The following is a 14,629-nucleotide window of genomic DNA, read 5'->3' as shown; positions in this document are numbered from 1 at the left end:
CACCAGCTCTGGCAGGAAGCGCTGCGGTTTGTTTAGCCAGCTAGCCAAACAACCTCCAGCACCTGCTCCCGCAGCGGAGGAGGCCAAGCACCAAGCGCCGTGCCAGATAAAAGTTTCCAGTGAGCTCTCGCCATCGGGAGGGCGAGCTGTCGGCAGTGCTGCCCAGCCACGGGGAACCCATCACAGCAGCTGGACGGGACCCAAAATGGCCAAACTGGTTGCTCCCACCGGGCCTGAGGACACATGCATGGAGACCTGGCCCAACCTTTGGGTTTGGCTACCCCAGATTTTCACCTGTGTTATCAGGAGAGGGTGAGTTGCCAAAGGTTTGACAGCTGATAAGAACAAGCGCCGTGCCAGTGCAGGGAAAACCCCTCTCTCTGACACATTTCAAGGTCCCCATGGGACGTATTCTTTGACAACACCTCTGGAGGACGAGGCACGCTCTGCAGGTTGAGCAAACCGGATTTCGCTGAGACAGCGGTTCCCATGATCAGATGTGAGCACCGGCTGGAGACGTTAAATAAATCAAGGCAGGAGCTGTGTTCCGGGGCTTGCCGCTGCATGTCGTACACTGGCACATTGTTCTCCCAAGGTGGGATTCACTGAGCTTGGTGCTTGCCAGCTGAACATTAAGCACCTTAAACTGAGCTGGCTGAAAATTAACCAGTCAAACACTGGCAGCCCTTGTCTCCTTCTCTAGACAAAGGAGAGCGTTGAGCACTGCCACGGGGTGATTCATCCCAACCCCAGGGAAATTAAGCCAAGGAATCGAGTTGTGTCACGGAGGTGCCCATCTCTGTTGACTACGGAGGGAGCTGAGACGGCTGGGTGAGACTTTGGAGCCAACATTTAGGTGTCTACCATGAGGTGACCCCCACCGTTGGCCAAGAAGTCCCAGTGTGTGATACCACCAGACGTGGATGGGTTTGGGAGCACAGCAAGTGCGTAGGAAGCACAAACCACAGCCTTCAGCCTGCTGCATCCCGGCTCTCCCCCGGCTTCCTTCCTAATGACCTCCCTCTGATCCATCTCCAAAACCTCTTTGGCAGGAATAACACCTGCTCCGAAGCTGGAGTTCGCTGCCTGAGATGTTACCTGGCTCCTGCCGTGACTGTGCGGAGCCGCGTCGGTAACAGAGATGGGACGTGTTTGTCAGCTCCTAGCGCAGGGACCATCTCCCCCAACAAGTCATTGTATAAGAAATCTGAGGGGGTGCACAAAGCTGAAGCAATGCCATTTTGTGTTAAAGACAGGATTTGGCTTAAAATAAATAAATAAATAATAAAATAAAATAAAATAAAATAAAATAAAATAAAATAAAATAAAATAAAATAAAATAAAATAAAATAAAATAAAATAAAATAAAATATCAAATCCTGATTTTTTTTTCATCTTCGTTTCTTGCACCTGCTATTAAATGAGAAATCACAAGAATCCTCAGATGAATAGATAGAGGTACACATAAAGATAGAGATAGAGGTAGAGGTAGGAGTAGAGGTAGAGGTAGGTGTAAAGGTAGAGGTAGACGTAGAGGTAGAGGTAGAGGTAGAGGTAGAGGTAGAGGTAGAGGTAGGAGTAGTGGTAGAGGTAGAGGTAGAGGTACAGGTAGAGGAAGAGGTAGAGGTAGAGGTAGAGGTAGAGGTAGGGGTAGGGGTAGAGGTAGAGGTAGAGGTAGAGGTAGAGGTAGAGGTAGAGGTAGAGGTAGAGGTAGAGGCAGAGGTAGACGTAGGAGTAGTGGTAGAGGTAGAGGTAGGGGTAGAGTAAGGGGTAGAGGAAGGGGTAGAGGTAGAGGTAGAGGAAGAGGTAGAGGTAGGGGTAGAGGTAGGAGTAGAGGTAGGGGTAGAGGTAGGAATAGATGTAGAGGAAGAGGTAGGGGTAAAGGTAGAGGTAGGGGTAGGGCTAGGGGTAAGGGTAGGAGAAGGGGTAGGGGTAGGGGAAGGGGAAGCGGTAGGGGTAGGGGTAGAGGTAGGGGTAGAGGTAGGAATAGAGGTAGAGGTAGAGGTAGAGGTAGGAGTAATGGTAGAGCTAGAGGTAGAGGTAGAGGTAGGGGTAGATGTAGAGGTAGAGGTAGAGGTAGAGGTAGATGTAGAGGTAGAGGTAGGGGTAGGGGTAGGGGTAGGGGTAGAGGTAGGGGTAGAGGTAGGGGTAGGGGTAGGACTAGGGGTAGAGGTAGAGGAAGAGGTAGGAGTAGAGGTAGAGGTAGGGGTAGAGGTAGAGGTAGAGGTAGACGTAGACGTAGACGTAGACGTAGACGTAGACGTAGACGTAGACGTAGACGTAGGAGTAGTGGTAGAGGTAGAGGTAGGGGTAGAGTAACGGGTAGAGGAAGGGGTAGAGGTAGAGGTAGAGGTAGAGGTAGAGGTAGAGGTAGGGGTAGAGGTAGGAGTAGAGGTAGAGGTAGAGGTAGGAGTAGATGTAGAGGTAGAGGTAGGGGTAAAGATAGAGGTAGGGGTAGGGGTAGGGGTAAGGGTAGGGGAAGGGGTAGGAGTAGGAGTAGGGGTAAGGGTAGGGGAAGGGGTAGGGGTAGGGGAAGGGGTAGGGGTAGAGGTAGAGGTAGAGGTAGGGGTAGAGGTAGAAATAGAGGTAGAGGTAGAGGTAGAGGTAGGAGTAATGGTAGAGCTAGAGGTAGAGGTAGAGGTAGGGGTAGATATAGGGGTAGAGGAAGAGGTAGAGGTAGAGGTAGGGGTAGGGGTAGGGGTAGAGGTAGAGGTAGAGGTAGATGTAGAGGTAGAGGTAGGGGTAGGGGTAGGGGTAGAGGTAGGGGTAGAGGTAGGGGTAGGGGTAGGACTAGGGGTAGAGGTAGAGGAAGAGGTAAGAGTAGTGGTAGAGGTAGGGGTAGAGGTAGAGGTAGAGGTAGGGGTAGAAGTAGAGGCAGAGGTAGAGGTAGAGGTACGGGTAGAGTTAGGGGTAAAGGTAGAGGAAGGGGTAGGGGTAGCGGTAGGAATAGGGGTAGAGGTACAGGTAGAGGAAGAGGTAGAGGTAGAGGTAGGGGTAGGGGTAGGGGTAGGGGTAGAAATAGAGGTAGGAGTAATGGTAGAGCTAGAGGTAGAGGTAGAGGTAGGGGTAGATGTAGGGGTAGAGGAAGAGGTAGAGGTAGAGGTAGGGGTAGGGGTAGAGGTAGGGGTAGGGGTAGAGGTAGGGTAGAGGTAGGGGAAGGGGTAAGACTAGGGGTAGAGGTAGAGGAAGAGGTAGGAGTAGAGGTAGAGGTAGGGGTAGAGGTAGAGGTAGAGGTAGAGGTAGAGGTAGAGGTAGAGGTAGGGGTAGAGGTAGAGGTAGAGGTAGAGGTAGAGGTAGGGGTAGAGGTAGAGGTAGAGGTAAAGTAAGAGGTAGAGGTAGACGTAGATGTAGACGTAGACGTAGACGTAGGAGTAGTGGTAGAGGTAGAGGTAGGGGTAGAGTAACGGGTAGAGGAAGGGGTAGAGGTAGAGGAAGAGGTAGAGGTAGGGGTAGAGGTAGGAGTACAGGTAGGGGTAGAGGTAGGAGTAGATGTAGAGGTAGAGGTAGGGGTAAAGATAGAGGTAGGGGTAGGGGTAGGGGTAAGGGTAGGGGAAGGGGTAGCGATAGGGGAAGGGGTAGGGGTAGAGGTAGAGGTAGAGGTAGGGGTAGAGGTAGAAATAGAGGTAGAGGTAGAGGTAGAGGTAGAGGTAGGAGTAATGGTAGAAGTAGAGGTAGAGGTAGGGGTAGATGTAGGGGTAGAGGAAGAGGTAGAGGTAGAGGTAGGGGTAGGGGTAGGGGTAGAGGTAGAGGTAGAGGTAGAGGTAGAGGTAGATGTAGAGGTAGAGGTAGTGGTAGAGGTAGGGGTAGGGGTAGAGGTAGGGGTAGAGGTATGGGTAGGAATAGGGGTAGAGGTAGAGGTAGAGGTAGAGGTAGGAGTAGTGGTAGAGGTAGAGGTAGAGGTAGGAGTTGAGGTAGAGGTAGAGGTAGGAGTAGTGGTAGAGGTAGAGGTAGAGGTAGGGGTAGAGGTAGGTGTAGATGTAGAGGTAGGTGTAGAGGTAGAGGTAGAGGTAGAGGTAGAGGTAGAGGTAGAGGTAGAGGTTGGAGTAGTGCTGGAGGTAGAGGTTGAGGTAGGGGTAGTGGTAGAGGTAGTGGTAGAGGTAGAGGTAGGAGTAGTGGTAGAGGTAGAGGTGGAGGTAGGGGTAGAAGTAGAGGTAGGAGTATAGGTAGAGGTAGGAGTAGTGTTAGAGGTACAGGTTGAGGTAGGGGTAGAGGTAGAGGTAGAGATACGAGTAGTGTTAGAGGTAGAGGTTGAGGTAGGGGTAGCGGTACGGGAAGAGGTAGCGGTAGAGGTAGGAGTAGAGGTAGAGGTCGAGGTAGGGGTAGAGGTAGAGGTAGGGGTAGAGGTAGAGGTAGAGGTAGAGGTAGAGGTAGAGGTAGGGTTAGAGGTAGGAGTAGTGGTAGAGGTAGAGGTAGAGGTAGAGGTAGAGGTAGAGGTAGAGGTAGAGGTAGAGGTAGGGGTAAAGGTAGTGGTAGGGGTAGGGATAGGGGTAGAGGTAGGGGTAGGGGTAGGGGTACAGGAAGGGGTAGGGGTAGAGGTAGGAGTAGAGGTAGAGGTAGGTGTAAACGTAGAGGTAGAGGGAGAGGAAGAGGTAGAGGTAGGGGTAGAGGTAGAGGTAGAGGTAGAGGTAGAGGTAGAGGTAGAGGTACGGGTAGAGGTAGGGGTAAAGGTAGAGGTAGGGGTAGGGGTAGCGGTACGGGTAGGGGTAGAGGTACAGGTAGAGGAAGAGGTAGAGGTAGAGGTAGGGGTAGGGGTAGGGGTAGAAATAGAGGTAGAGGTAGAGGTAGAGGTAGAGGCAGGAGTAATGGTAGAGCTAGAGGTAGAGGTAGAGGTAGGGGTAGATGTAGGGGTAGAGAAAGAGGTAGAGGTAGAGGTAGAGGTAGAGGTAGGGGTAGGGGTAGAGGTAGAGGTAGAGGTAGGGGTAGATGTAGGGGTAGAGGTTCGGATAGGGGTAGAGGTACAGCTAGAGTTAGAGGTAGGGGTAGAGGTAGAGGTAGAGGTAGAGGTAGAGGTAGCGGTAGAGGTAGAGGTAGGGGTAGAGGTAGGGGTAGATGTAGAGGTAGAGGTAGGGGTAGGGGTAGAGGTAGAGGTAGAGGTAGAGGTAGGAGTAGTGGTAGAGGTAGAGGTAGAAATAGGAGTTGAGGTAGAGGTAGAGGTGGGAGTAGTGGTAGAGGTAGAGGTAGGGGTAGAGGTAGAGGTAGAGGTAGGAATAGTGCTGGAGGTAGAGGTTGAGGTAGGGGTAGAGGTAGAGGTAGTGGTAGAGGTAGAGGTAGGAGTAGTGGTAGAGGTAGAGGTGGAGGTAGGGGTAGAAGTAGAGGTAGGGGGATAGGTAGTAGTAGGAGTAGTGTTAGAGGTAGAGGTTGAGGTAGGGGTAGAGGTAGAGGTAGAGGTAGAGGTAGGGGTAGGGGTAGAGGTAGAGGTAGAGGTAGAGGTAGAGATACGAGTAGTGTTAGAGTTAGAGGTTGAGGTAGGGGTAGCGGTACGGGAAGAGGTAGAGGTAGAGGTAGGAGTAGTGGTAGAGGTAGAGGTAGGGGTAGAGGTCGAGGTAGCGGTAGAGGTAGAGGTAGGGGTAGAGGTAGAGGTAGAGGTAGAGGTAGGGTTAGAGGTAGGAGTAGTGGTAGAGGTTTAGGTAGAGGTAGAGGTAGAGGTAGAGGTAGAGGTAGCAGTTCTGGTAGAGGTAGAGGTAGGGGTCCAGGTAGAGGTAGGGGTAGGGGTAGGGGTACGGATAGGGGTAGGGGTAGGGGTAGGGGTAGGGGTAGGGGTAGGGGTAGGGGTAGGGGTAGAGGTAGGGGTAGGGGTAGGGGTACAGGTAGGGGTAGGGGTAGAGGTAGGAGTAGAGGTAGAGGTAGGTGTAAAGGTAGAGGTAGAGGTAGAGGTAGAGGTAGAGGTAGAGGTAGAGGTAGAGGTAGAGGTAGAGGTAGAGGTAGAGGTAGGGTTAGGAGTAGTGGTAGAGGTAGAGGTAGAGGTAGAGGTAGAGGTAGAGGTAGGAGTAGTGGTAGAGGTAGAGGTAGAAGTAGTGGTAGAGGTAGAGGTAGAGGTAGGGGTAGAGGTAGAGTTAGAGGTAGAGGTAGAGATAGACGTAGAGGTAGAGGAAGGAGTAGTGGTAGAGGTAGAGGTAGGGGTAGGGGTAAAGGTAGGAGTAGAGGTAGGGGTAAAGGTAGAGGTAGGGGTAGGGCTAGGGCTAAGGGTAGCGGTAGGGGTAGGGGAAGGGGTAGAGATAGGGGTAGGGGCAGAGGTAGGGGTAGGGGTAGGGGTAGGACTAGGGGTAGAAATAGAGGAAGAGGTAGAGGTAGATGTAGAAGTAGAGGTAGAGGTAGAGTTAGAGATAGGGGTAAAGGTAGACGTAGAGGTAGAGGTAGGGGTAGCGGTAGGGGTAGGGGTAGAGGTACAGGTAAAGGTAGAGGTAGATGTAGGGGTAGGGGTAGAGCTAGAGCTAGAGGTAAAGGTAGAGGTAGAGGCAGAGGTAGAGGTAGAGGTAGAGGTAGAGGTAGAGGTAGAGGTAGAGGTAGAGGTAGGGGTAGAGGTAGAGGAAGAGGTAGCAGTTGCGGTAGAGGTAGAGTTAGAGGTAGAGCTAGAGCTAGAGGTTGAGGTTGAGGTAGAGGTAGATGTAGAGGTAGAGGTAGGTGTAGGGGTAGGGGTAGAGGTAGGGGTAGAGGTAGGGGTAGGGGTAGGACTAGGGGTAGGGGTAGAGGAAGAGGTAGCAGTTGCGGTAGAGGTAGAGGTAGAGTTAGAGGTAGAGCTAGAGCTAGAGGTTGAGGTTGAGGTAGAGGTAGATGTAGAGGTAGAGGTTGAGGTAGGGGTAGAGTTAGAGGTAGAGGTATGAGTAGTGGTAGAGGTAGAGGAAGAGGTAGAGGAAGAGGTAGATGTAGGGGTAGAGGTAGGGGTAGTGGTAGGAGTAGAGCTAGGGGTAGAGGTAGGAGTAGATGTAGAGGTGGATGTAGAGGTAGTGGTAGAGGTAGAGGTAGAGGTTGAGGTAGGGGTAGAGGTAGAGGTAGGGGTATAGGTAGAGGTAGGAGTAGTGGTAGAGATAGAGGTTGAGGTAGGGGTAGAGGTAGAGGTAGAGGTAGACGTAGAGGTAGAGGTAGAGGTAGACGTTGAGGTAGGGGTAGAGGTAGAGGTAGAGATAGGGGTAGAGGTAAGGGTAGAGGTAGGGGTAGGGGTAGATTTAGGGGTAGAGGTACAGGTAGTGGTAGGGGTAGAGGTAGGGGTAGAGGTAGAGGTAGGGGTAGAGGTAGGGGTAGGTGTAGAGCTAGAGGTAGAGGTAGGGGTAGATGTAGGGGTAGAGGTACGGGTATAGATAGGGGTAAAGGTAGAGGTAGGGGTAGGGGTAGGGGTAGCGGTAGGGGTAGAGGTAGAGGTAGAGATAGGGGTAGAGGTAAGGGTAGAGGTAGGGGTAGGGGTAGATTTAGGGGTAGAGGTACAGGTAGTGGTAGGGGTAGAGGTAGAGGTAGAGGTAGAGGTAGAGGTAGACTTAGGGGTAGAGGTAGAGGTAGGGGTAGAGATAGAGATAGAGGTAGGAGTTATGGTAGAGGTAGAGGCAGAGGTAGAGTTAGAGGTAGAGGTAGAGGTAGGTGTAGATGTAGAGGTAGGTGTAGAGGTAGAGGTAGAGGTAGAAGTAGGAGTTGTGGTAGAGCTAGAGGTAGTGGTGGAGGTAGAGGTAGAGGTAGAGGTAGAGGTAGAGGTAGAGGTAGGAGTTATGGTAGAGGTAGAGGTAGAGGTAGGGGTAGAGGTAGAGGTAGCGGTAGGGGTAGAGGTAGAGGTAGAGGTAGAGGTAGAGGTAGAGGTAGAGGTAGAGGTAGAGGTAGAGGTAGAGGTAGGGGTAGTGGTAGATGTAGGGGTAGGGGTCCAGGTAGAGGTAGAGGTAGAGGAAGAGGTAGGGGTAGGGGTAGGGGTAGAGGTAGAGGTAGAGGAAGAGGTAGGGTTAGGGGTAGAGGTAGAGGTAGAGGTAGAGGTATAGGTAGAGGTAGGGGTAGGGGTAGAGGTAGAGGTAGAGGTAGAGGTAGAGGTAGAGGTAGAGGTAGAGGTAGAGGTAGAGGTAGAGGTAGAGGTAGAGGTAGAGGTAGAGGTAGGGGTAGAGGTAGAGGTAGGGGTAGAGGTCGAGGTAGGGGTAGAGGTAGAGTTAGGGGTAGAGGTAGAGGTAGAGGTAGGGTTAGAGGTAGGAGTAGTGGTAGAGGTAGAGGTAGATGTAGAGGTAGAGGTAGAGGTAGAGGTAGAGGTAGAGGTAGAGGTAGAGGTATGAGTAGTGGTAGAGGTAGAGGAAGAGGTAGAGGAAGAGGTAGATGTAGGGGTAGAGGTAGGGGTAGTGGTAGGAGTAGAGCTAGGGGTAGGGGTTGGGGTAGAGGTAGAGGTAGGGGTAGGGGTAGGGGTAGAGGAAGGGGTAGAGGTCAGGGTAGAGGTAGAGGTAGAGGTAGATGTAGGGGTAGGGGTAGAGGAAGAGGTAGGGGTAGGGGTAGAGGTAGGGGTAGAGGTAGGGGTAGAGGTAGAGGTAGAGGTAGAGGTAGGGGTAGAGGTAGGGGTAGAGGTAGAGGAAGAGGTAGGGGTAGAGTTAGGGGTAGAGGTAGGTGTAGAGGTAGAGGAAGAGGTAGGGTAGGGGTAGAGGTAGGGGTAGAGTTACGGGTAGAGGTAGAGGTAGAGGTAGAGGTAGGGGTAGAGGTAGGGGTAGAGGTAGAGGAAGAGGTAGAGGTAGAGGTAGAGGTACGGGTAGAGGTAGGGGTAAAGGTAGAGGTAGGGGTAGGGGTAGCGGTACGGGTAGGGGTAGAGGTACAGGTAGAGGAAGAGGTAGAGGTAGAGGTAGGGGTAGGGGTAGGGGTAGAAATAGAGGTAGAGGTAGAGGTAGAGGTAGAGGCAGGAGTAATGGTAGAGCTAGAGGTAGAGGTAGAGGTAGGGGTAGATGTAGGGGTAGAGAAAGAGGTAGAGGTAGAGGTAGAGTTAGGGGTAGGGGTAGAGGTAGAGGTAGAGGTAGGGGTAGATGTAGGGGTAGAGGTTCGGATAGGGGTAGAGGTACAGCTAGAGTTAGAGGTAGGGGTAGAGGTAGAGGTAGAGGTAGAGGTAGAGGTAGAGGTAGAGGTAGAGGTAGAGGTAGAGGTAGCGGTAGAGGTAGAGGTAGGGGTAGAGGTAGGGGTAGATGTAGAGGTAGAGGTAGGGGTAGGGGTAGAGGTAGAGGTAGAGGTAGAGGTAGAGGTAGGAGTAGTGGTAGAGGTAGAGGTAGAAATAGGAGTTGAGGTAGAGGTAGAGGTGGGAGTAGTGGTAGAGGTAGAGGTAGGGGTAGAGCTAGAGGTAGAGGTAGGAATAGTGCTGGAGGTAGAGGTTGAGGTAGGGGTAGAGGTAGAGGTAGTGGTAGAGGTAGAGGTAGGAGTAGTGTTAGAGGTAGAGGTGGAGGTAGGGGTAGAAGTAGAGGTAGGGGGATAGGTAGTAGTAGGAGTAGTGTTAGAGGTAGAGGTTGAGGTAGGGGTAGAGGTAGAGGTAGAGGTAGAGGTAGGGGTAGGGGTAGAGGTAGAGGTAGAGGTAGAGGTAGAGATACGAGTAGTGTTAGAGGTAGAGGTTGAGGTAGGGGTAGCGGTACGGGAAGAGGTAGAGGTAGAGGTAGGAGTAGTGGTAGAGGTAGAGGTAGGGGTAGAGGTCGAGGTAGCGGTAGAGGTAGAGGTAGGGGTAGAGGTAGAGGTAGAGGTAGAGGTAGGGTTAGAGGTAGGAGTAGTGGTAGAGGTTTAGGTAGAGGTAGAGGTAGAGGTAGAGGTAGAGGTAGAGGTAGAGGTAGAGGTAGGAGTTGTGGTAGAGGTAGAGGTAGTGTTGGAGGTAGAGGTAGAGGTAGAGGTAGAGGTAGCAGTTCTGGTAGAGGTAGAGGTAGGGGTCCAGGTAGAGGTAGGGGTAGGGGTAGGGGTACGGATAGGGGTAGGGGTAGGGGTAGGGGTAGGGGTAGAGGTAGAGGTAGGGGTAGGGGTAGGGGTACAGGTAGGGGTAGGGGTAGAGGTAGGAGTAGAGGTAGAGGTAGGTGTAAAGGTAGAGGTAGAGGTAGAGGTAGAGGTAGAGGTAGAGGTAGAGGTAGAGGTAGAGGTAGAGGTAGAGGTAGAGGTAGAGGTAGAGGTAGAGGTAGAGGTAGAGGTAGGGTTAGGAGTAGTGGTAGAGGTAGAGGTAGAGGTAGAGGTAGAGGTAGAGGTAGAGGTAGAGGTAGAGGTAGGAGTAGTGGTAGAGGTAGAGGTAGAAGTAGTGGTAGAGGTAGAGGTAGAGGTAGGGGTAGAGGTAGAGTTAGAGGTAGAGGTAGAGATAGACGTAGAGGTAGAGGAAGGAGTAGTGGTAGAGGTAGAGGTAGGGGTAGGGGTAAAGGTAGGAGTAGAGGTAGGGGTAAAGGTAGAGGTAGGGGTAGGGCTAGGGCTAAGGGTAGCGGTAGGGGTAGGGGAAGGGGTAGAGATAGGGGTAGGGGCAGAGGTAGGGGTAGGGGTAGGGGTAGGACTAGGGGTAGAAATAGAGGAAGAGGTAGAGGTAGATGTAGAAGTAGAGGTAGAGGTAGAGTTAGAGATAGGGGTAAAGGTAGACGTAGAGGTAGAGGTAGGGGTAGCGGTAGGGGTAGGGGTAGAGGTACAGGTAAAGGTAGAGGTAGATGTAGGGGTAGGGGTAGAGCTAGAGCTAGAGGTAAATGTAGAGGTAGAGGCAGAGGTAGAGGTAGAGGTAGAGGTAGAGGTAGAGGTAGAGGTAGAGGTAGAGGTAGAGGTAGGGGTAGGGGTAGAGGAAGAGGTAGCAGTTGCGGTAGAGGTAGAGGTAGAGTTAGAGGTAGAGCTAGAGCTAGAGGTTGAGGTTGAGGTAGAGGTAGATGTAGAGGTAGAGGTAGGTGTAGGGGTAGAGGTAGAGGTAGGGGTAGAGGTAGGGGTAGGGGTAGGACTAGGGGTAGGGGTAGAGGAAGAGGTAGCAGTTGCGGTAGAGGTAGAGGTAGAGTTAGAGGTAGAGCTAGAGCTAGAGGTTGAGGTTGAGGTAGAGGTAGATGTAGAGGTAGAGGTTGAGGTAGGGGTAGAGTTAGAGGTAGAGGTATGAGTAGTGGTAGAGGTAGAGGAAGAGGTAGAGGAAGAGGTAGATGTAGGGGTAGAGGTAGGGGTAGTGTTAGGAGTAGAGCTAGGGGTAGAGGTAGGAGTAGATGTAGAGGTGGATGTAGAGGTAGTGGTAGAGGTAGAGGTAGAGGTTGAGGTAGGGGTAGAGGTAGAGGTAGGGGTATAGGTAGAGGTAGGAGTAGTGGTAGAGATAGAGGTTGAGGTAGGGGTAGAGGTAGAGGTAGACGTAGAGGTAGAGGTAGAGGTAGACGTTGAGGTAGGGGTAGAGGTAGAGGTAGAGATAGGGGTAGAGGTAAGGGTAGAGGTAGGGGTAGGGGTAGATTTAGGGGTAGAGGTACAGGTAGTGGTAGGGGTAGAGGTAGGGGTAGAGGTAGAGGTAGGGGTAGAGGTAGGGGTAGGTGTAGAGCTAGAGGTAGAGGTAGGGGTAGATGTAGGGGTAGAGGTACGGGTATAGATAGGGGTAAAGGTAGAGGTAGGGGTAGGGGTAGGGGTAGCGGTAGGGGTAGAGGTAGAGGTAGAGATAGGGGTAGAGGTAAGGGTAGAGGTAGGGGTAGGGGTAGATTTAGGGGTAGAGGTACAGGTAGTGGTAGGGGTAGAGGTAGAGGTAGAGGTAGAGGTAGAGGTAGACTTAGGGGTAGAGGTAGAGGTAGGGGTAGAGATAGAGATAGAGGTAGGAGTTATGGTAGAGGTAGAGGCAGAGGTAGAGTTAGAGGTAGAGGTAGAGGTAGGTGTAGATGTAGAGGTAGGTGTAGAGGTAGAGGTAGAGGTAGAAGTAGGAGTTGTGGTAGAGCTAGAGGTAGTGGTGGAGGTAGAGGTAGAGGTAGAGGTAGAGGTAGGAGTTATGGTAGAGGTAGAGGTAGAGGTAGGGGTAGAGGTAGAGGTAGCGGTAGGGGTAGAGGTAGAGGTAGAGGTAGAGGTAGAGGTAGAGGTAGAGGTAGAGGTAGAGGTAGAGGTAGAGGTAGAGGTAGAGGTAGAGGTAGAGGTAGAGGTAGAGGTAGAGGTAGAGGTAGGGGTAGGGGTAGATGTAGGGGTAGGGGTCCAGGTAGAGGTAGAGGTAGAGGAAGAGGTAGGGGTAGGGGTAGGGGTAGAGGTAGAGGTAGAGGAAGAGGTAGGGTTAGGGGTAGAGGTAGAGGTAGAGGTAGAGGTATAGGTAGAGGTAGGGGTAGGGGTAGAGGTAGAGGTAGAGGTAGAGGTAGAGGTAGAGGTAGAGGTAGAGGTAGAGGTAGAGGTAGGGGTAGAGGTAGAGGTAGGGGTAGAGGTCGAGGTAGGGGTAGAGGTAGAGTTAGGGGTAGAGGTAGAGGTAGAGGTAGGGTTAGAGGTAGGAGTAGTGGTAGAGGTAGAGGTAGAGGTAGATGTAGAGGTAGAGGTAGAGGTAGAGGTAGAGGTAGAGGTAGGAGTTGTGGTAGAGGTAGAGGAAGAGGTAGAGGAAGAGGTAGATGTAGGGGTAGAGGTAGGGGTAGTGGTAGGAGTAGAGCTAGGGGTAGGGGTTGGGGTAGAGGTAGAGGTAGGGGTAGGGGTAGTGGTAGAGGTAGAGGTAGAGGTAGGGGTAGAGGTAGAGGTAGAGGTAGAGGTAGAGGAAGAGGTAGGGGTAGGGGTAGAGGTAGGGGTAGAGGTCAGGGTAGAGGTAGAGGTAGAGGTAGATGTAGGGGTAGGGGTAGAGGAAGAGGTAGGGGTAGGGGTAGAGGTAGGGTTAGAGGTAGGGGTAGAGGTAGAGGTAGAGGTAGAGGTAGGGGTAGAGGTAGGGGTAGAGGTAGAGGAAGAGGTAGGGGTGTAGGTAGGGGTAGAGGTAGGGGTAGAGGTAGAGGTAGTGGTAGAGGTAGAGGTAGAGGTAGAGGTAGAGGTAGTGGTAGAGGTAGAGTTAGAGGTAGAGGTAGAGGTAGTGGTAGAGGTAGAGTTAGAGGTAGAGGTAGAGGTAGAGGTAGAGGTAGAGGTAGAGGTAGAGGTAGAGGTAGAGGTAGAGGTAGAGGTAGAGGTAGAGGTAGAGGTAGAGGAAGAGGTAGGGGTAGGGGTAGGGGTAGAGGTAGATGTAGGTGTAGAGGTTGGGGTAGGGGTAGAGGTAGAGGTAGAGGTAGAGGTAGAGGTAGAGGTAGAGGTAGAGGTAGGGGTAGAGGTAGGGGTAGGGGTAGAGGTAGAGGTAGGGGTAGATGTAGAGGTAGATGTAGGGGTTGAGGTAGAGGTAGAGGTAGGGGTAGGGGTAGAGGTAGAGGTAGGGGTAGAGGTAGAGGAAGAGGCAGGGGTAGGGGTAGAGGTAGGGGTAGAGGTCAGGGTAGAGGTAGAGGTAGAGGTAGGGGTAGGGGTAGAGGTAGAGGTAGGGGTAGAGGTAGAGGAGGAGGTAGAGGAGGAGGTAGAGGTAGAGGTAGAGGTAGAGGTAGAGGTAGAGGTAGAGGTAGAGGTAGAGGTAGAGGTAGAGGTAGAGGTAGAGGTAGAGGTAGAGGTAGAGGTAGAGGTAGGGGTAGGGGTAGAGGAAGAGGTAGGGGTAGGGGTAGAGGTAGATGTAGGGGTTGAGGTAGGTGTAGAGGTAGGGGTAGAGGTAGAGGTAGAGGTAGAGGTAGAGGTAGAGTTAGGGGTAGGGGTAGAGGAAGAGGTAGAGGTAGAGGTAGAGGTAGAGGTAGAGGTAGAGGTAGAGGTAGAGGTAGAGGTAGAGGTAGAGGTAGAGGTAGAGGTAGGGGTAGGGGTAGAGGAAGAGGTAGGGGTAGGGGTAGAGGTAGATGTAGGTGTTGAGGTAGGTGTAGCGGTAGGGGTAGAGGTAGAGGAAGAGGTAGGGGTAGAGGTAGGGGTAGATGGAGATGATAGAGATAGAGACATAAATGCATCTGATGAATCCCTTGATAGCTGTTGATTGACAGCGACAACATGAAGGTGCCTAAGGAGGGAAGTCAGGATAAACCAAAGCAGTTTAGCTTGGATTCCTGCAGCTCGCAGACACCTGAGCGCAGTCAGCTGGGTGCCAGCGACAATTGGCTGGAAGAGAAATCCCTGCGAGAAGAAAGCTGAGCCCCAGCCAAGTGGCACCTGGAGAGCCAAGGGGCGAGGAAAAGGGCTTCCCCTCACCCCAGGCTGCGAGCATGGCCAGAAATGCCATGAAATGGCTCATCCCACGTTTTACTATTCTGTTTTATTTAACCTGGCAATAAATCCGCGTATATCCTATGACTGCTGTGACCAGCTCCTACCCACGGCTCCTTAGCTCGGGCTGGCTGTTTTTGGGGGGACACGGGGGACATCGCCCTGCAGAGCGGCTCAGCCCCATCCTGCCCACGGGCACCAGAGGCTGGGAGCAGCCCCGGAGACACCGGGAGCTCTTCTCCAGCAGCACCGGGAGCGGGCTGGTGGTGCCGGGGGGCCATCACCCCACGCAGCGACCCCGAGACAAACAAGAGCGGCCCAGGAGGGCCGTGTTGCGAGAAGGAAGTATTATTTAACGTGCATTGTGTTGGGAAACGAAAACAAGGGGCCTGGCGCCGGGCCAGCCCTCTTGGCCTCTGATTTTTAATTTTTTTTTTCTTGCTTTTTTTCTTTTCTCTTCTGGGCAATTGTTCTGGTTAGGCCTTTTTTTTTTTTTTTTAATTATTCTGTTTTGTTTTGTTTGCTTTGG

The 14,629-nt window shown here is 52.2% G+C and overlaps 1 protein-coding gene across 1 annotated transcript; it reads right to left on the bottom strand.

Annotated features, from left to right (window-relative positions):
• Positions 1-2,564: 2,564 nt before the first annotated feature.
• On the bottom strand, positions 2,565-13,161 carry LOC140001518 (uncharacterized; the record flags this gene model as incomplete). Its single annotated transcript, XM_072033082.1, has 14 exons — positions 2,565-2,708; positions 3,776-4,485; positions 4,960-5,620; positions 5,870-6,111; positions 6,415-7,282; positions 7,742-7,957; positions 8,845-9,357; positions 9,985-10,209; positions 10,265-10,360; positions 10,529-10,612; positions 10,846-11,098; positions 11,534-11,991; positions 12,325-12,819; positions 12,901-13,161. Coding segments are annotated over 14 exons (5,226 nt in total), but the record flags the coding sequence as incomplete, so codon positions are not given.
• Between the last annotated feature and the right edge of the window lie 1,468 nt (positions 13,162-14,629).

The sequence above is a fragment of the Anas platyrhynchos genome, chromosome 1 (assembly GCF_047663525.1).
Source record: "Anas platyrhynchos isolate ZD024472 breed Pekin duck chromosome 1, IASCAAS_PekinDuck_T2T, whole genome shotgun sequence".
Lineage (NCBI taxonomy): Eukaryota > Metazoa > Chordata > Aves > Anseriformes > Anatidae > Anas > Anas platyrhynchos.
Note: the sequence above shows the minus strand (reverse complement) of the source record. Positions and strands in the feature narration are given on the sequence as shown.